General features: G+C 39.1%; 2 protein-coding genes across 8 annotated transcripts in view; one reads left to right on the top strand and one right to left on the bottom strand.

Annotated features, from left to right (window-relative positions):
- Positions 1-21,173, bottom strand: part of GLMN (glomulin, FKBP associated protein) — a 21,753-nt gene extending 580 nt beyond the window's left edge. The window contains exons 1-18 of one of the 5 annotated variants that reach the window (XM_065072622.1): positions 20,503-21,173; positions 18,955-19,029; positions 18,351-18,476; positions 16,852-16,971; positions 15,934-16,042; positions 14,522-14,768; positions 13,923-14,022; positions 12,896-13,083; positions 12,348-12,401; positions 11,366-11,396; positions 11,041-11,130; positions 10,456-10,497; positions 10,292-10,365; positions 9,890-9,974; positions 7,658-7,764; positions 6,461-6,524; positions 2,928-3,051; positions 87-169 (exon numbers count right to left, since the gene is read on the bottom strand). In XM_065072622.1, coding sequence (XP_064928694.1) covers positions 87-169; positions 2,928-3,051; positions 6,461-6,524; positions 7,658-7,764; positions 9,890-9,974; positions 10,292-10,365; positions 10,456-10,497; positions 11,041-11,130; positions 11,366-11,396; positions 12,348-12,401; positions 12,896-13,083; positions 13,923-14,022; positions 14,522-14,768; positions 15,934-16,042; positions 16,852-16,971; positions 18,351-18,476; positions 18,955-19,020 — 1,710 coding nt within the window. In that variant the 5' untranslated portion in view covers positions 19,021-19,029; positions 20,503-21,173. Of the gene's footprint in view, positions 1-86; positions 170-2,927; positions 3,052-6,460; positions 6,525-7,657; positions 7,768-9,889; positions 9,975-10,291; positions 10,366-10,455; positions 10,498-11,040; positions 11,131-11,365; positions 11,397-12,347; positions 12,402-12,895; positions 13,084-13,922; positions 14,023-14,521; positions 14,769-15,933; positions 16,043-16,851; positions 16,972-18,350; positions 18,477-18,954; positions 19,030-20,502 lie in introns of all 5 variants that reach the window. The other 4 variants (XM_065072621.1, XM_065072624.1, XM_065072620.1 and 1 more) reach the window with 4 other exon arrangements.
- The window catches only part of RPAP2 (RNA polymerase II associated protein 2), a 38,929-nt gene continuing 38,403 nt past the window's right edge, over positions 20,648-21,173 (top strand). For 2 of the 3 annotated variants that reach the window (XR_010474372.1, XM_065072619.1), the window contains exon 1: positions 20,648-20,756. Coding sequence is in view for 1 of the 3 variants with exons in the window: in XM_065072619.1 (XP_064928691.1) it covers positions 20,696-20,756 (61 nt within the window). In the remaining 2 variants the exon portion in view is untranslated. The remainder of the gene's footprint in view (positions 20,757-21,173) is intronic. The other variant, XR_010474373.1, reaches the window with a different exon arrangement.

The raw sequence follows: 21,173 nt of genomic DNA, 5'->3' as shown, positions 1-21,173 counted from the left end.
TATTACCCATTGTACATATACATTTGTCCTGATTGATAAAGAAATTTAAATAGTTCTGAAAAACATTGAAGGAAATGGAAACTCACCTGTAGCTGCATTTCAGTGGTCATGGCAGGCATCTTTTCCCCACCAACAGTTACAGAACAAACTGTGTTAGAACTGTGTGCCTCTGCAGAAGGAAATAACCAACTAGAGGTCAGGCTGCTGTTTCACATAACTTTAAGAATTAAAAGAATAGTTAATATTTTAGCATTTCTAGGCAGTAATTGTTAAACAGGACAAGCCTAGGGATTGACCTAACACAGGACAGGTGCTGAACCTTCAGAGGAAGACAGCTTGAGCTGGATGCTCTCTCTAAGCTTTCTCTATCACACATGACTACATTAATGAACAAGCAATATCTGCAACTCGAAACAATTTTATATAGCTAAAATGCTCCTCAAAAGGAAAAAAAAAAATCTAGTCATTTTGGATACATTTTTACTATTTCCACATGCAGACCGAGAGCAGGAGATTCTTTAGATTGACTTAATGAATTCAGACATGAAATACATACTTAATTAAGAAAAGGCTTCAAAAAGGGCAAGAAGGAGGACCCAGGTGATTATAGACCAGTCAGCCTCACCTCTGTCCCTGGGAAAGTAATGGAACAGCTTGTCCTTGGTGCCATCTCAAGGCATATCAAGGATAAGAGGGTTATTAGGGGCAGTCAGCATGGCTTCACCAAGGGTAAGTCATGCCTGACCAACCTCATAGCCTTTTATGAGAATGTAACAAGGTGGATGGATGATGGCAGAGCGGTGGATGTGGTCTACCTTGACTTCAGTAAAGCCTTTGATACAGTCTCCCACAGCATCCTCACAGCTAAGTTGAGGAGGTGTGGTCTAGACAATAGAGTAGTGAGGTGGGTTGCAAACTGGCTTAAGGAGAGAAGCCAGAGAGTGGTAGTCAATGGTGCGGAGTCTAGTTGGAGGCCAGTATCTAGTGGAGTGCCTCAGGGGTCAGTGCTGGGGCCAATATTATTCAATATATTAGTTAACGATTTAGACGAGGGAATAGAGTGTACTATCAGCAAGTTTGCTGATGACACTAAGCTGGGAGGAGTGGCTGACACGCCAGAAGGCTGTGCTGCCATCCAGAGACCTGGACAGGCTGGAGAGTTGGGCGGGGAATAACCTGATGAAATTTAACAAGGGAAAGTGTAGAGTCCTGCATCTGGGCAGGAACAACCCCAGGTTCCAGTATAGGTTGGGAAATTACATATTAGAGAGCAGTGTAGGGGAAAGGGACCTGGGGGTCCTGGTGGACAGCAGGATGACCATGAGCCAGCACTGTGCCCTTGTGGCCAGGAAGGCCAATGGCATCCTGGGCTGTATTACAAGGGGGATGGTTAATAGATCGAGAGAGGTTCTCCTTCCCCTCTACTCCGCCCTGGTGAGACCACATCTGGAATATTGTATCCATTTCTGGGCCCCTCAGTTCAAGAAGGACAGGGAACTGCTGGAGAGGGTCCAGCGCAGGGCAGCAAAGATGACGAAGGGAGTGGAGCTCCCCTTATGAAGAAAGGCTGAGGGAGCTGGGTCTCTTTAGTTTGGAGAAGAGGAGACTGAGGGGTGACCTCATTAATGTTTATAAATATATAAAGGGTGAGTGCCATGAGGATGGAGCCAGGCTCTTCTCGGTGGCAAACAATGATAGGACAAGGGGTAATAGGATCAAGCTGGAACACAAGAGGTTCCGCTTAAATTTCAGAAAAAACTTCTCAGTGAGGGTGACAGACACTGGAACAGGCTGCCCAGGGAGGTTGTGGAGTCTCCTTCCCTGGAGACATTCAAAACCCACCTGGACATGTTCCTGTGCGACCTCACCTAGGTGTTCCTGCTCCGGCAGGGGGATTGGACTAGATGATCTTTTGAGGTCCCTTCCAATCCCAAACATACTGTGATACTGTGAAGGCTGCAGGCTTCTCTGTTTCAGGCACATTACTTGCAGCGGGCAAAACTACAAGGACAGGTCTGAAAACTAAGGGGCAAAACTCTTACATTCAGACCATGTATTTGAAACTCACCACAATGCTTACAAAGATTATACACTGGGGAAACAGGCTAAACCATTTTCTATTATGAGCTAGATGTTCTCTCCTGAACTCAAATCTTGTTATGTTTTGTCAAAGGCTACAGAAATGTAAGAGGGACTTACACAAAAGGCTTCCTGGTTCATTTTAAAGGATTCCCTTTAGAAAGATATCCACAGGTTGCCTTCAGAAAAGTTCCCCTTCTCTGCCTCATATGGTTTTACAACAGAAGACTAGGGGCAAAAAGCCAAACTGACAGTTATGGTAGCAGAAGTTCCTTGGGCTGTTGGGATTACACTGGAGACCCCAAAGGAAGAGGGGAGCTGACACATGCAGAGATGGCCTAAAGCAACTGTAGCTCTTCTGCCCTGTGCAATGTGTCTGCTTAACCCACAGCAGAATCTGAGTCTGCGTGTCAGATTGGAAAAAAAGTTAAATTAAAAATCCAGAACATAATCCTTCAGGTTTTAAGAGAGCACCTATTTCTTGCATGAATTATTTCTTCTCCTGTTCGCTTCCCCACACCTACTAGGAAACCTAAGGGTTATATTCGCAGAGAGACTTAGACTCCAAAGTATAAATGCAGAACAAACTCTGAGGCTCTTCATATGACATTTTTATCAGGTTTCCATAAGGTTTACAAATGTGATGAGAAATAAGTTCAGATTTTTTGGACCAATTATCAAAATTATTAATATCAAATAGAGCAAATACTGAACTATTATTTGAAATCTGAAATAGTGTAAATAGTTAAATAAAACATGATCTACGCATCACTCACCAATTCTTTGTTTCCAAAGGATGTCCAAAGCTTCTAAATAGGAACAAAGCCAAGAAAAGAAAAAAAACTAACCTTTTCTGTTTTCTTTCTTATTCTTTATTTCTGCTTCATAGTGTGCTTTGGACATATTGAGTCCTACATGCAGTGGTTTTAAAAAATTTCGCTCAATCTTGGGAAGTGTGGTCCATACACCAGTCTATTCAAACAGAACAGAGAAGGTTATATATTACTTTTCATGGAGCATTTCAATACTAAGTTTTCAAGTACGAGTTTTTGGACTAGTCTTTATAACATATACTTCTGTGCTGAGACGACAAAGAATAAAAATATTTAGACTCATCCATTTAAGCATAAATGGCATCATGATATACATTTAAGCTCCCCTCCCTCTTGCTTACATTTTCAGCAGTGTTGAAAATTGGAGGATGAAGTAGTCAGAAAAAAAGGTGGGGGGAAAACTTCACATGTAGGCTGATAGCTACAGCAATGGAAACACACATTTTCAGTGTGGTCTTGTAAGCAAAGCTGCAAGGATCTTAGTATGTTGGAGGGTGGGTACTAGCCACTTCCTCAGTTGTAGATTCCTTGAAGATAATACAGCAACAAAATGGCACAAATACTCTAATTCTTGTTCCTGAACAAACACTGTATTGCGATGCCAAATAAAAGCTCTGACAAATGTCATGATCCCCAAATACATAAGGGTCCTGTCTGTATTGCATTCAGTTTAAAAAGCACTGTAGCGATGTTACTGCATCTGCCACTACCCCATCCTTAGGCACAGCAGCCAAAGCAACACATGAAATTCTCCCCAGTTTGTCATGGATGAAAGGAGTTCACAATAACAGCACTCGGGAAACAAGAGATACAAAGAAAAGATGCTCAAAAGCAAGGCTGTTGAAGGTTACACAGCACGAGAAGAAAACTCCTCTGCCTTGGCCTTGGTACCTTATAAGCTTGTAGTTACGAAACTGCTGTAGAAGGAAACAAATATAAAGCAGCCTTTGTATCTTTAGATATAGGAGCCATTTATCTGACTCCTTTCTTCAGGCAGTATCCCCAAAGGGCAGAGTACGGATGACAAAAATAAGAATTCTCAATGTTTAATAGTACTGTTGATTACAGTGGAAAATTCACCAAATGTTAATACTAAGTGACACAAAGTTAATTGGTCAAATAAGAAAACCAGTAATTACTTCCAGCAAAATGGGTCTAAAAAAGAAGAAATAGCTTTCCAAAAAAATGCTGATTTTTAAACTTGATTCATAAAAGTGCTTGTTACACAGCAATCAAAACATCTGAACTGACACGAAAGGAAGCATTTTCTTTCTGCCCCACTTGCACTATATGAAGGGAGAGAGTGCGAAAGCCAAGAACTGGCAGGGCTTAAATTTCAGGGAAAACTTCAGAACACATGATGCTATTTTCTCCTCAGACTGTATGGACATTCTTTATGCCAGGTAGTACAGAGCACCGTTAGAGCAATTGTGTGCTACCGTGTATACATTTTTAATAATAAAAGAGGAATAGTATCTTTTCTTGCAAAGCTATGAATTTACATCAAACTGAGTGGACCATAATGAGCACTTAAACAGTAATCACTCCATAAATCTTGAGAAACGGATATAGTCTGTCAATACTGACTAATTACATAAATGGGAAATTAGAAATGCACCACTTGAAAGTCTATTTTTACTATTCATTTTCATTATGGTTTTGGTAATCAGTGCAAGCTGTATTGTTGTTATTATAGACTACTAACATCATTAGGCAGTTATAAAACTTGTATTCATAGATCTCAAAGTGCTCTGAAAGTAGACCAGAACTTTTTCTGTATTTTAGAAAACAGGAAATGATAATGCTGGAGTCTGTTACTCCAAATCGTGAAGAAAGTCAAGGAACTGGGGGAGAACAACAAAACACCTTAGGATACTTATCTGCTGGTTAGAATATGCATCTGACCATGCCATTGAATTATTCAAGTCAGGAAAGGCTTTACTGTACTCTAAAACTGAACACAAAGTTTTTCTTAAACTGTCACTAATTTAAACAAATATTTAATGCAAAAAATTGCAACATTTAGTACTAAGGAGATCATAGGCTAGTTTGGGTTGACAGGGACCTTTAAAGGTCCTTTAGTCCACCCCCTCTGCAATGAACAGGGACATCTTCAACTAGGTCAGGTGATACTTGTTCACTACATGATAGAGAGGATAAAAAGTTCCTGAATTGCATAAATTAGAGGAATGGTGGAACACAATGATTTGAAAGAGTCAACAGAAGTCACATTTACTATTAGAGTAAGTGGCGATTTGTGAGTGGGATGTAATTGGAAAACTCAACACAATTCCATTGGCTCTTCAGTGCTGTAGCGACACAATCCAAGTCAGAGCACTTATAAATCAGCTGCTAGAATATGGAATCCATGTACCGACCCCGTTGTGAAATTCAAAGAACTTTCCCCTTCAGTGTCCAGGAACACATTTCCATCAGTTGCAGATGGACAGGACTGGCTGTACACAAAACCAGCAAATCCATCTGAATACACTACACTTGAAAAGCCATTCGGCAACTGAATAACAAATCCAGTTTGCACTGATCTACCAGTAACAAGTGTTGCCACTGCTTCAGCCAGAATGGAGCTGAACAACACAGAGAAGAAAGGCAGGATCACAACTGAAGCTATAAAATCCTGCTGCAAACTGAGGTAGCCTAGCATTATATGGCTAAAACACATCAGGGCAGTTTCAGTTTTTGAAATACTCTGTGAAGTTCAAATATGCAGAGTATTTCTAAACATCTACATTCAATCACGCACACACAGGAGAACTGAAGGTAAAGAGATACAGGTATAATAATACCACGGGTGAACTCAGCGGAGGGCAGTGCAGGCTGGCAAGTTACCTTTGTGCACAAAACATTCTAGGCTGTATCCAGTAAAGCAGTGTAGCAGAAAATTGGATAGGTCTGGCCCTTCCTTTTGTTATTTCCGCACATGGATCTTACAGACAATAGTTTTTTGATGCTAATACCTACAGCGGCTTGTAACGTGTACCCATCAAGCTTCATAGCTGCTGTAAATATAGAATACTGCTTTGCACAGCTAACAACTATTTAAATATGTTTACTAAATCCTTTCTGAAAAATCTTATACTACTAACTTTTAGCGTATTGCACAAAAATTATTTTGCCTAAAGAATAAAATGGACCTCTTGAACTGCAAAGTATTGTTATTAAAAAGAAATCAACTGGGAGGCTTGAAGGATACCACTGAATAAATAAGAGTAAAATATTTTTTCTCATGGGTATACTTGATAGAGGTGTCATTTTATGGCAACATACTCTAAAATTATGGACACAGGCCAGAGTTCATCCAGCAGAGTTTACAGTAACAGTTAAGTATGAATGCAATCAAATTTCATCAGAATATAATAGCACGTCACGTACCTCCCAATGTACTTAATGACAACATCACTTAGGGATTACTGACTAATGCAAAGAAAAACGCAAAAACCCATAGTTTTGAGTCAATGATAACAATGTTCCCATTAATCCAGGTCTCAGACCTTAGCTAACCAGTCATTTTCAAATCAATTGGCACTTACTTGATTATCACTTTCACAATCCTTAATGACTAAGTATCTCAGTAGATTTAGCGATGCCATAATCCTGTAAATTAAAAACATGCTATTATTTAGAACATAGATTTATGTTACAGGGATAGTAATTTAAATTGTCCATTAGCCAGACATCCTAAAAATATCCATTTGTACAAAATGCAACCACTCGTGTTGAGCAACACAGCTTGATTTAGAGCGTCAGTGTGCAGTAATGTCCATGTTACCGCAGTTGAGACTTTGCAAGTAAGATTAAAACTGCCAGCAGACTGGAGAAGGCTGGTGGCTGTGAGGAAGAGTTCTCTGAAACACTAGAACCTTATTACGGAACTTGTCATATGCATCCCTGGTGATCCAAAGTTGTTATGAAACCAGTGTGACGGTTTTATTACTGTATTGAATTTTTATTTTTGAGTGCTTTTTTAAAGATATGCTTTTCACTTCTTTTTACCATACTTTTGAGCAGAAACTGTTTATTGTTTTTTCCAGGTAAACAGTACAATTACAGATCACACATCTGATTTTTAACTAATTCTGTGTCCATCCAGACACTATCACCCAAATGACTTGTAAGCCCAACCTTTACTCACCATGTAGTAAGAGACTTTTCTGATATGGGAGATTTTCAGAGACATTTCCAGTTATTTTTATATTACGTATTACAAGTATTTGCTGTTCGGGTATCTCTGTCATTCCCATTCATGAGATACTGGATTCCCAGCAGCAATCTGTGAAACAGCTTCAAAAAGGCTGTGTGCTGGAAATTCTATGTGATAATTGGTTTTCCCCTGTGTCACATAAGACAACATACCACATTTCTTTTGTTCCTCCAATTGCTTCTGCAGAAATCTACAAACCACGAAATCCTGAAGAAATAATGCTTTACCAGTTAGTTCTGTAATTTGAAATCTGAGGCCTTATATCCTCAGGGAATGGAGGAGGAATTCCTTTCTTATTGTTAAAATGAATGTAAAAGCATTGTGACGCTCTCCTATGGAGATTTAGCTGAAAAGATGGTTGAAATAAGTGATCATTTCAATTTCTAGATCCACAAATTTAAAATGCATTGATGCTGTCACCTCATTAATTACATGACAGCATAGCTCCCATTGTAGTAAGGTAGTCTGAAGCCTTTTTAAACAATTAAAAAAAGGAGGAAAGTCTCTCTCTGTCATTACAACTCACCTATCTGAGTGTTGGAGAAGATCTGTCTCAGCACCTTCTGGAAGCATAAGCACTAAATCTAGAAGCGAGATCAGGTGATGTCCTGTAAACCAAACGTTGTCACATGCCTTCTGAAAAAATGAGTGCAAAATTTAAATCTTAAAGATACCTTAAATAATTTAACAACAATTTTGGGAAAACAGAAAAGCAAAAAAAAACAAACACTGCAAGAAATATTTTCTAATTACTGCATGTGATTGAAGTATATAAACTAGGCTTTTCATAATCCTCCCTTCTTTGTCTCTTCAGGCCAAGCTGTTCTTTTCAGTTTCACAATAGATTCTCCACTTCTTAACCGTATCACCATCTATATAGTTAATATTTATTTACATAAAGTTAGCAAATGTATTAGGCACTCTTTTATCACACTGAGGCAAGGAACATTTAGCTATCTTTACCAGAGACACTATTAATTTCATAACAGTAGTGTCACAATTTTTTTAAAAGATGATCAGGTGGTTTAAATTTTCTTTGCATATTTCTAAAGCCACAACTCCTGGCAATGCTTGCAGGTAAAGTACACCTGCCCCTCTGTGGTTCTTTGATGGAGGAAGGACATTGAGTTACTTTATCTGGAAAGAGGGACTGGGATAGGACAGAAGGGAAAATCATTTGAGCATAAGATGGAGAGTACTAGGCTTTGAAGTGGCGGAACGTAATTATTCTGATGCCCTCTGCATAACAGAAAGACCACTTGCTAATAAAATTCCCATAGATTACAACAAATTATGAAGTGAGGAGGGGCAAATCACAAAAAACAACTTCTCTCACTTGCTTAGCAGAAGTTTTTTAAAGCCTTGCAGCTAAGATTCCTGAGAATTCCCTCCTCAGGAGGATGGTTGAGCTCCTCTGTACTGGTGCTAACTTGAGGGTGCACCCATCATTCCCAAAGAACAAGCGAGCACACTTCCCTCCAGGCTTCGCAGCCTCTTCAAAAGGCTCCTTCATGTCAGCACGAGGGAGCTGAGAGCACAGAGCTGCTGCAAAGGTGTCATGTTGGCAAAGTCCTTATCTCAGTAGAAGGATGGCAAGGTTGGGGGAAGAGCTGTCACCCACTGGGCAAAAGCCAGGCAAGAGAGGAAAGCGGGACCAAGCCAGAAAGGGATTGAAAGGAAAACTGCGATTAGGTAAGGAGAAGGGAAACTGTCTGTCAAATGATCAGATGAGGGACCTGGAAAGATTAAGATGAGCTGGGCTGAAAAACTAAGAAGAAATAAATGGATAGCAACAAGGAATTGCTATCATTATGTCTCTAGCAGAATTCTTTGCAACAACCCTAGAATATTCAAATCCATATGATGAAATTTTAAAATTATTTGTCTTTTGACAGCCAGGGAACTCTACATGGAAGAAATTTATTAAGAGAACTCTCAAACTGTATAGTAAAAATCTGTTAGTAAGGAAACTTCATAATATAATTATTCCATTTTAGTGTAAGCCCCTTTTGGAACAGTTTCCATATTGTTCTCTTCACCCCTGCTGATTCAATATGCAGGACAGGCTATGATCTAATAAATAGTAATTCACTGTTTTCTAACATAATTATGGTAGCATAATACACACATACATTTACTATATTGTCTTATTTGACAAAAGGCAGTATCCTTGAGAATCAAATTTAGTTTGCAAAAGGCCTTAAGCAGTTAAAATTTTAAAACAGTTAATCATTTTTAAATTAATTTTTCCAACTTCCCAGTGTAAATTATTATAAAATATGAGATTTAAATGGCTTTGATCTAGCTCAGCCCTTTCTGATGAGTTTCACATTTGTGAAGCACTTTAAATATAATGCTGACTGTCAGAACAAAAAACAAGAAAAATTTAATTCTGTCTGGACTGTAGCATTTGAATTATGTTCAAGAAATGAGGAATTGTGAAGCTAAAACAAAATATTGAATAGTTCCTCTTTTAGAAAGAAGCATGTATTTTCGAGCACAGAAAAGGTAGAGATCACTTCTTAGAAAAACACGGTAAGATTGTGCAATTAAAAATTCATTTGCAAAATTATAATGTAATAATACTTATGCAGAAAAAAAACACAAATTAATATTTATATAATTTCCCAATCTTATGTTTGTTTTCAAAGTGGATTTTTAAAATGCATCACTCAAAGCTTAAGATGTACACATTTTCTCAACGTAATAGTGATAGAATTTTGAGGCGGCAACTTGTTTTTAGTGGTAATAGCCTCACCGTTAACGATGAGTGAATCTGATCTTTTATATTTTTGATGATGTATCCTTCCACACCTGCATGATTGCTTGTCTTCAATAAACACCTTCAAACAAAAACAAAAAGATATCTCTTCAAAGCTGCCTATATAATTAGTAAGGTCAACACTTTGTGAATAAGGCCAGAATGTCATCTAAGTGGAAGTTTCACTACAGAAAAACGACTGTGTAACCTTCAAACACTACATTACATAAACCAGCTGATTTTATGGGAGGCAACTGGAATTCATTATTTATCCAAAAATTAATACTGTAAAATTAATGTAGCTTACCAGATAGAGACTCTGTCTGAAATCATTGTATCTATGCAATTAAGCTGCAATAAGGCTGATATTGTGCAATCTACAGTAATTTGGATGCATACCTGAATAATGTATATTTTCCCTCTGCGTCAAACTTGTCTATGAACAACTGCAAAATATTTAAACTCTTCTTTCTCTAAAGAAAAAAAAAAAAAAAGATGTTATCAGATTAATTCTAATTAAATAAATTCAGCACTTAACTGATTCTGTACGTCTTATTACATACCAGATGCTCTATGGGACAAAGAGTCATAACTTTCACCAAATCCTGCAGTTGAATAAAAAAAAATAACATCTAATTACATACAGATTATTATATTACATCACATTAACTAAAATCTACTCAAGACATTAAAACAGACATACAAACAAAACCAAAAACCCCCAGCCCATAAAACCATGCCTATCAGAAGACTCTCAGAGAAATTTACGTCAGCTTCAGTGGTTGAAATCCCAGGGCTGATACGCAAGACCTACTATTCTCATACTGTTGGATCCAAATAAGAATGTAGTGAAGCAGCAGATTAGCAAGGAAGAGGCAAAAATGAGCAAGATCTTTCAGCTAAGATCAGTGCCCATCTGACTTGGGGGCCTGTAAATACACTAAGTAGATTTTAATTGTCATTGAAACATCATGCTGTATATAGCAGGTAGAAAAGACAACCCATTCCGTATAGCAAGATCCTGAGGGTTTCAATCTAGTGACACAAGCATATAAAGGTTCAGTAGTGCATCCTCCTCAAACACCTAGAAGACAGCTAGATATTATTTATAATCAAACTTTAAAGACATTTACATTGCTTCTTATTACCTGAGGTACATTAATAAAAGTTCTGAATTCTAAATACTGATGGAGAAGGCTATCATCTTCCATTCTCAATAAACAGCTCTCAAACAGATCCTGCAGGTGGGGAAAAAAGAAAAAACGCCAACATTCTGCATATATGTAAGACATTAATCTATATGCTTAACATTTCTTGACTAAAACCCTCTTCACTACAAATACTCTTTTGCATAGCCCAAGTTTCTAGAAGCCAAAAAGCGCCCCTTAGAAAGGGACACTAAATTTTTACCATTACTTTAACTGGAAAAAATAAACATTCTAGCATTGAAAATTTTATTAAAAGAAAACTTACAAGTCCTTTAGATAGCATAGATTCTTCTGTTCTAGAAAAAAAAAAAAACATTATCAAATTAAGTTGATAATTAAAAAGATAAAATTAAAAACGTTTTATTTAAAAGACACTGTTGATATTTCAGAACAAATACACGAACAGAGATAAAAAGGAACTTGCCCGTCAACAATTTTCATTCTACTTTCTAAATACAGTACCTTCCTTATTCCTCTAGAAGATTTTCAGAATAAGCTGGCTGATGACAAGTTGAAAATTAGACTCCTCTCTTCAGGGTCAAAAATGACAGGTTATTTCCTTAATATTTATAAATGCCCAAAAGCAACATCTCCTATCTCACAGGAATCAAGACACTGACTAACAAAGAAACTTTTCCCAGATTATTTAATTTGCACAGCTCTGCAGGCCTAAGAAAAACAGAGCAGATACTATGCTGAAGGGACCGAAGTTTTGTTTAAATTCCACCAGGAAACACTGAGTAGTCAGAATGGGAAACCTCCCCTCTATACAAGCGCTAGGAACTATTTGGTCAACCCTGCTGCTTATGGAAGGTGAAATAATCACACTATATAGAAAAGTCTGGTTTCCTTTAGAAAGTCTGACCTTCAACTAGATTGCATATAGTATCAGAATACATTCAAATAAACACTATCACAATAGTCTGCTTTAGTAGTGAACTGTTACAGAAGTACAAGTACACACTCTGATCTTTCTCCGTGTGTTTAAAAGACCTCAATTTTGCATTTTCAGAATAAAGTTTCTAAAAATTATATGATGATACAATCTGAAAACCATAAATAGAAGTATAAATAGTTGTCTAAAAACATTTTAGTAAAAGAAGCCAACTTGTTGTAGAACCAGCCATTTTAACTCCCAGGTTTAAAAACCTCCCCTGAACTTATCTGGTATATTCAAAATTTGATTCTATGAATTACTATAGAAGATCACACCCAACATCTAGATCTCCAAATACCGTAACCCCTACCTTTTCAGTAGCACTTCAATATGCGTCATATTGCATTGCAGAAGGTATGATGGACTAAAAGAGCAAGATTAGGTATACATTAAAGTGCATAAGCCATATACATTTGCATATTGTTAATATGTTTGACAGGATTAGTCTTTTTTGAAAAACGTATACTATTATCTTTATAAAATTGGTAATTTTTAAATAGACATAAAATAGAAAGTCAAATTGCTGTTAATAATTCTTATATGGAAACTGTCTATGAATATGCAACTGAAAAATTAATGCATGTTAATTTTCAGCACATGATTAATCCCAACAGTTTCTTTAAAAGGACAACTCACCTAAAATGAAACTGTAATAAAGTAATCTGCAGGACTGAAGTATGTCCTTATATATGCAAGATAAGATACATATAACATAAATGCATAAAGGTTGACATAAAACAAATATTAGTGAAATACACAGTTTTCATTCATAACTATTCACAAATAAAAAGTTTTCTTCTGCTCAGAAAGAATGTTAAAAATACAGACTTATCCTAAGTGATGAAGAATAGTTCTTACCTAAATACCACTGGAAAGCAAGCAATACCCAAATGCTGCACGAATATCAGATATGACAGACATGCCAAAGAATCCGCAGAATTCTTCTGCTCCATCTCCGCAAACTCCTGATTCTCCCAGTGAGGACTTCTGTCTTTATGCCGCAGAAACACTAGTGGTATCAATTCTTTTATGTCCCACAAAATATCCTAAAAAAGAAAGATAGATTGCCGATAGCTGCTTTTAAAAGTCCTGTATACCAGTTAAGTTTCAAAGCTTTAACTGCATCTTACATAGCATACGTAACTTAACATAAATATTTTGAGAGTAACTGATATATACCACATGCACAAAAGACCCTGCAGGAAAAATAACTCCTGTTAGAGGAATGCTACTAAGATAGCAAAGTCAAGCACTCAGAAGTTAGCAAAAGATAAAATAAAGTCACCCTAGTTTGGCCCCTTTATCCACAAAGCTATGAATAACAATGCCTTCATGATCACATTATGTCACAGGACTCCTGTGTTTTTCAGATCACTAACCACCCAGTATTTTGTTTTCCGCTCACTAATCAATACGCAACACTATGTTTATCTGCTAAGGGCAAGCCCTGCTTTACAGTTAGAATCACCCGGTATGGCCTTTCTTTCTAGTGATGCACAGCACAGTGACACCTGAGTACTCCACAAATCCTAGTGTGGTGTCTCACCCCCACCCCTGCCCTTCCTGTGGACTAGGCGGTTGTGTAACTCCTATTGTACATACTACGAAGAAACAGCGAGACCAAGGTTAACTCACTATTCTGGGGTTGTCCGAACTGAACATCTGGTATCTCATATTTTGGAAAATCAGGATTGCAGAAGATGTCATACAGTCAAAGTATGACTTTACTGCTGTGCTGCAGCTCTCGTAACCCAATTCCACAAACAGCAGAAGTCATCCCACTAACCAATAAAGGAAGCAAAATAAGCTCTAGAACAAATTCTAGATAATTTTGAACAAGACCACTGGATTTGAAAATACTGTTATTAACTTTGACTGCACTTACTACGATTTCAGTTGCAAAATGCCGAAAGGGATGTTCTTCAATGCCTTCAAGTTGCTCAAGCTGAGCTGTCAATAATGGGTATTTCAGGCTTTTCATACAGCTGAAATAAAAAGGGGTGAAACTAAATCACCAATAAGGTCACAAATACAGACTATAATAGTGTCATCAATGACCAAAAATAAAGCCTATACTCTTATTAGCTGCTGCTATTCCTGATACTCAAGGATAATTAAAAAAAAAAATTCTCACATAGAAACATTTCTTAGACTTCACCTCCAGAATATCATTGTCCTCACTGTTGTAAATTTGAAGAGGAAGCAGAATACCAAAACAGCTTCACAGCACAAAGACTAATATTTCTTTATCATTTCCCTGTACTAAATAAACAACAACAACAAAAAGTGACCTTGCTTCTCTCACTTCATAAATCAGTAAAGTATATTTAGTGGTTTTCTTTTTCGAAATACCACATTAGCTAACATAAGTTGGCAGCACTATAAAACACTAAAAAGATTATTTATTTACTGCCTATGTAACAAATGCCTACTGTTCATTTTGTTAAATGATAGGAATATATTACGCTAACATAAAACGCTCACAATTTTAATAACTCTTCTTTCAGCTCCATGTCATTGTATTCTGACGACTTTTCCATGTTTTTAACCAACTCATTCACAAATGGTTTAGCAAAGTCCACCACTGCATTACAACATTGACAGAGACCAAGTTTATCTTCTTCTATTTGTTGCTTTGTATAAGGTACAGGTAAGGGAGTAAGCTGATTCATAATCATGGCCAAAGATAAACCCACTGAGTAGGCCTTCTTGTTCTGAAGTTTCAAAAGCACTGGGGGAAAGGAAAAAAGAGAGAGAGAGTGAGAGAACATTTTGAGAAATTAAGTTATTACTTACTTAGTAGAGGAAAACATGAAGAAAATCTGTATAAGCAAGCCCTTAGTTTCACAGAAGGAGACAGACTGATACCTGAAATCACATAAGCAAATCCAGCAAGACTAAACATCAGCAGCTAGTTTAATATGCTGTAGTTAAGATGCCCATATATTTGAGAATGACAAATACTAAAGCAGACATGCATTTCAGTGCATTCTGCCTTACTCTGTAACACCATGACGAGGACTGAAAAAATCTGTCCTTCTAGAACTAGTCTAAGTGAAATAATACTCATTTATGTGATCTGAAAAACTGATTTATTCTTGCTTTACTGCCTGACTCCTGTGCTTGGCAGAACTGTTCTATACTGCATGGCAGAAACAACAGAGGGGCTCCCAGACTGAGAAGCCAGCACAAGCGGCCCTGCACTTAAACTGCGCCCAGTGCAGGCTGACTGCAGATTGGCTGTCCAAAAAACCACACGCTTCTAATTACCACAATGCTTCTCTTGATAAATTCCAACATAAGTCAGAAGCACACCGCAGAGACTGCTACAATCAGACTTAAAGTTGATAGAAGACACTCGATTTCTTCTCACATATCAAAACAGGAACTACTACTTGTTACCTACTTAGTGGTTGTCCAAAACCAACATTTTTAGTTTTATATATAAGCCAGAAGAATGCTTCCCCCTACCAAATATTTCAACCTGCTTCTAGCTGAAATAAAAGCTTTAGACTACGAAAACACGGAATTGTATGTTTTAAAACTTTAATAATGAAGAATCTCACAAATCCATGCAATTCTCTATGTCTGTAACAAAAGTATGAATGGATTAGACATCTAAATATACCCATCAAAGGATCGCATTCTTGTAAATGATGAAAAATAGCTGAATATTGCTTTTTCAACTGGTGCTATTAATCCCATCTAAAATATTTTTGTAACAGGCCAATATACACATGAAAATTCCACCTTGCATTATTTTGCAGAATATAATAGACTCTAAAGCCTGTCAGGACAGACACATTCTGAAACTATTCCAGGAAAGGCTAAAATAACTTGATAAATACATGAGAAAATAATTTAGTTCAGAAATCACACGAGAAAGTGCATTTTACCTGTCTGCAAAGGCTGAAGCAGTAACATGACAGTCTGGCACACTTGCTCTCCAGAGGTCTGCTCGATCTGCTCAAGTAAACTCAAAAAAAGTTCCTTGGGATTGCAGAGCTGCGGGTGAAGAACAATGCATACTTTTTCAGTCACTGTGGTCATAAGCTAAAAAAAATTCACCACAAGCAAACTTCAATACAGAAGTTTCTGAACGTCAAGAAAGCAGATCTGAACATCCGAGGTAATCTTCAAGAAAACAAATACGAAACAATAAGTACTTCCCTACAATTAACATCTTCTGTAGAGTATAGATATGTGTACACTTTTATACAAGCTGAAAACATAAAATAAATAATGGCACAAAACTTTATTTCTATGGTCTGTAAAATTCTCACAGTACCTTAGCAAAGTAAGCCTTAGAATTAGAGAGAAAAGAAAAACTTCAGTGTGAATTTAACCCAAGCTATAGAATTTGCAAGTTGTTTTTCAAGTATATTAATGAAAGGGAACTGGTTTTCTAGATATTAAAACTTTTTCCCCCTACCTACTACATCAGAACCATCAGGCACTCATTGTCACACTGTATCTGCAGCAGACAAGCAGCAGTATTGCTGTGGCTGCTCTGACTGCAACAAATGGCGATCAAAAGCTTGGTGAGTTCTAGCTGCCTTTTTCTTCTGGGTAATGCTCTCTCTCTCTGTTTTGCCCAGTTACGAACTATGCAAGATTTGTAAGAGGTTAATTATCTCTGAGAACACAAAGCCTGTGTCTACTTCAGATGAAACTGGCCCACAAGTTTAAAAGTTATGGGAAATGGACAGAAGAGCCTAGAAGTATTCATGCCTTGTTATCTTTGGAAATGAGAAAATTAGGACTTCTCCCTTCTCTACATTATTGTATTATAACCATATATTTCAAAAACATACCTCTGCCAACTGATCTAGTATCTTCAGGCAGTGTTCTCGCTTATCATCTTCCTGTTTATACATGAAAATACATCTAACAAGAGGAGAGATGAGATTCCAACCCATATTCTTGATTATAACCTAAACAACAGATTTTCAGAGAATAAACCAAAACTGGACAACTTCTAAACTCAGAAAAACTCTACATATGAAGGCCAAAAAAGACAACAGATCAATGCCCCAGTTGTAACCAACACCATAATAATGTCATTGAAAGTTTAACATCTATTACCACAAAGTTCTGTACGTGGCATACCTTGTATTCTGTCTCCATACCTATAAACACAGCTGGATATTTTGAATACTTCAATGTATTCTAACATGCCAATATGTATTTCCAAGAATTTATATGACAATACCATTAAAGGAAGACTGAGTAGAGGAGTTTTGTTGATAGGAAGAATGCTTAGATAGATTATGTTTAACCTGAGGGGATCAAGGTCTTCAGTTGTTACTCCAAACTCACAAAATTCAAGCCAGACTGACCTCCATGTAGCATTGCCAAAACATTCCATCCTTCACTTTCTTCCTGAACTTCTTATTTATTTGTATACAATTTAGTATATTCTCCAAGCTCCCAAAGTGTTTACAGACATCAGCATCTCTTACACTAGCATCAGCTGAGCTGGCTCTTACAGTTTTAGCCAATATTACTATATTCACGTGTGGTGGGGTGACCCCAGACAGCAACTAAGCACCCACCAGCTGGCTGCTCGCTCTGCTCCCCCAGTTGATGAAGAGCAAACCAGAGAATAAGTCATGGTTTGACATAAGTGAAGGACAAAAGGGGAGGAGGAGAATGACGCAAACCAACTCCCACCAGCAGACCAATGCCCAGCCAATCGGCACGCAACAGCCCCTTTGGAATGGGTCCCCATCCCATGTGTTTTTATGCCAGGCGTGATGCTATATCATATGGAATGTCGCATTCATCAGTGCAGGTCAGCTGTCCCAGCTGTGTCCTCTCCCAACTTCCCTGCTTACTGAGAGGGCAGAATGAGAAAAAGGCCTTGATGCTGTGCAAGCACTGATCAGCAACAGCTGAAACACTGGTCTGCCACCCACTGTTTTGGTTACAGATCTAAAACACAGCACTGTACAGGCTGCCATGAAGAAAATCAACTCTGTGCCAGCCAGACCCAGTACACCATCTGAAATCCTCTCCTGCAAAAGAGGGACCCTGTCACTTTCTCTTAATTATGCTTTTGTACTCTCTTTTCTCCTTGCTTAAGTCACTGAAAAACAGATATCAGTGGGTTTGTTAATATTATTATGAGTTGGTTTCTGTGAGCTACCTGAAGTTACACAAGAATGTGCACTTAAAACTAAGCAACTTATTAACTATTCATAAGTACAGCCTTGCTCTACAGTGAAAGCAGCTTTTTCTTTTCAATAAGCAGTTTTATCTATTTAATGGTGTGTTAGTGCACAACTAATATATAGTACAAACTTAAACTCACCTTATTTTTCTCATTTTGAATTACTTCTAATAACTGAGCTGCATACCCATCTTCCAAACATTTCTGACCTGCTACCTGAAACAAATTAAAATCTTCTCCTTTGAAATCAGCTTCTTCCAGAATTTGCTAGAAAGAAAATATGTATGTTTAACTCCATACTTTAGAAAGACAAATAAAAAATAAGAAAATCCAAGCTTTCAATTCAAAATTAAACGTAGGGTAACTTATCTTTTCTTATTTAACATCTTCCACATATTAATAAAAGCTACCAAGAGCAACTACAGAAGAAAAAGCAGTAATTCAGTTTAGACTACAGCATGTTGTTTAGAAGATGTACTTCCTACAATCATCTGCTAAAGTTTCGTTACTTCAGACAGTTACTGTTGAGAACATTTTTTTCTCCAAGACGCATAAGTGATCAAGCATCTTGGGATAAGCACCGCTGAAAAGTCAATGAAACACGGAGGCTGAACTTAGCTGCCCAGTGAGGAGTTCTGATAGCAACTGTCTTGTGTTCTGGGGTCATTTTGTTTTAAAATATAATATATGAAGAGAAACACACACTGCTTACACTTGTTACTTTTATGGAGAGAAAACTACTTACACATCTTTGTACTATGGCTTGAAGTTCATCCACGGCCATTATAGTTTGACTTTGCTCTTCTGGCATTGAAAACTACTATAAATTAAAGAGTACGGTATTAAAACACATGAAGTAAAAACAGAGACTTAAAAATAATCACATTATTTTAAAAACGCCAATAGAGGAATGAGAACAACCTAAACAGACAGATATTATGTAGACTATATGATCAAAAAAAAAAAAAAAAAGCTGGAAAATGCACTTTGAAGAAGTGTACACTATATTATTCTGCTCCCCATATTTGCAGGAGACTATTACAGACAGGAAACAACCTGCATTCCACGTAAAGGGAAGGCATTTTCAAGAAGTATCAGGGTCATCTGAAGAATTCAAGAGGCCTCAGCTACTACTTGGGCATATACACTGAAAACTGCAGCTAACAGTGAGCAAGTCTGGGCTCACCACGTACCAGGGGCCCACGACACACAACGTTTCCTGTGACTGTTGTCACCAGAAGAGCTCCTGCTCAGCCCTGACTGGCACACTCTCGCCTGATGCCTGGGATGTGCAGGGCTGATCCAACCACCGGTTTATATCAACAGCCCAAGCAGGATTACATACGCAACATCACCTATTTATTTCTGCTGTCTAGGTTTGGCTTTTACCTCTAGATAGTATCATTTTAGAACTTTCTTGCTAAACACTTAAGTTGAACATTTGAGGAATGTTAAGTACAAACCAAGTTTTACGTAGTCAGGACCACGAATTATGACTAAATCAAGCTTGGTTACCCCATGTGATTTATCGTAGCAGCAGTCATAATCTTCACAGGTTTAAGAAATGCCATGTGCCTAAACCTGACAGCTGTATAACTATTTATCAAAACACCCAAGCTCCATATTTATAGAGACATTTCAGTGTAACGTCCTCAACCTCTCCTCTCGTGTTTGTCCTCAGCTAGATAACAGCACCTAGATAACTACGCTACCTGGATGTTTACAAAAAACAGGCATCCGTGTCTGAACGTTATTATTCAAAGAATAAAGAATTCACTTTCTATTCTCAACAGCCTATTTTAACATTTTTACATCAATGGATCAATTATCAATGGATCTAGCCTGTCACTTTCATGTACTTTGTGACCACACGTTGTACTATTTGAGCTCTTAATTTTATTGGATGTTACTAATCCCCCTAAAACAATTCAAATATAATTTGAACGCTAACATTCTTACATTTTCAGCCCTCAGTAACTCTGCAATATACTTACAGCCTTGAAACATGCCCTGAGCACCCACCGTGCTGCTCCGGGGATTTACCTGCTGAGCTCGTAGTCTCAGGCCTTAATACTTAACCCAGTTTCTAATTAAATCTTTTCGGCAAGAGGGCAGTATCTGAATCGCGTGGAACTTTCTGCCACGAATACTCATCAAACTCCCTCCTCTCTAACACACACCCCCCTCAGCCCCTTCTCCAGGCGGGGCACAACCCGCAGGCCGGCACACACAGGCTGCCAACGCAGCCTTTACCACACGGCCCCATTAAAGAACCACAAGGCCACCCCCTCACCTCAGTGGGCCGCCAGTGGAGCCCCGCGCCGCAGCCCCTCGGCCCCGCTCAGCCGAGCGGTCCCGCACCCTCTCCTCTCCGCCCGCCGCTCCTCAGCGCCCCGCCGCCGCCTCTCCCGCTCCCAGCACCGGCCACGCCGCGGCGCGGCTCCGCCTCCGGGTGAGAGGTCAGCGGGAGGGAGCGAGCAGCCGCGATGATGGCGGCCGGGAAGCCGCGGGGCGGCGCGCAGGGGAAGCCCAGCCGGCGGCGCGCAGGTAGGTTCCAGACTCCGCGTACCGCTCCCCCCACCCAGCGCTTTGAGCTCTCCCTGTGCCCTCCGGCCGGCACAGCGGACTCGCCCAACTCGCTATAGCGGGGGGAGCGGCGGGACGGCCGCGGGCGGCGGTGCGGGGCCGCTGCCGCGAGCTCGGCGGGCCCCGGCCGGGCCGGCTGCGTGGTCGGGGCCGGCGAGCGGCAGCGGCGGCTGGGGCCAGCGCCCCACGGCGGGCGGCTGAACGAGGCGGGGCCGAGCGCTCCGCTGTCCCCTCGGGCTGCGCCCCTGCCTTCTGCCGCCCGGCCCTTCCGAGCGGCAGGCGCGCTGCGGCCGCAGCGATCGTCCGTCCCGCTGGTCGGAAAACTGCGTCCTGGCGGTGTGAGCGTCACAGCCCGCTGTGCCCGCCCTGCTACCCTGG

Source organism: Columba livia, chromosome 8 (genome assembly GCF_036013475.1).
Source record: "Columba livia isolate bColLiv1 breed racing homer chromosome 8, bColLiv1.pat.W.v2, whole genome shotgun sequence".
Taxonomy (NCBI): Eukaryota; Metazoa; Chordata; class Aves; order Columbiformes; family Columbidae; genus Columba; species Columba livia.
This window is presented reverse-complemented; position numbering and strand designations above follow the sequence as displayed.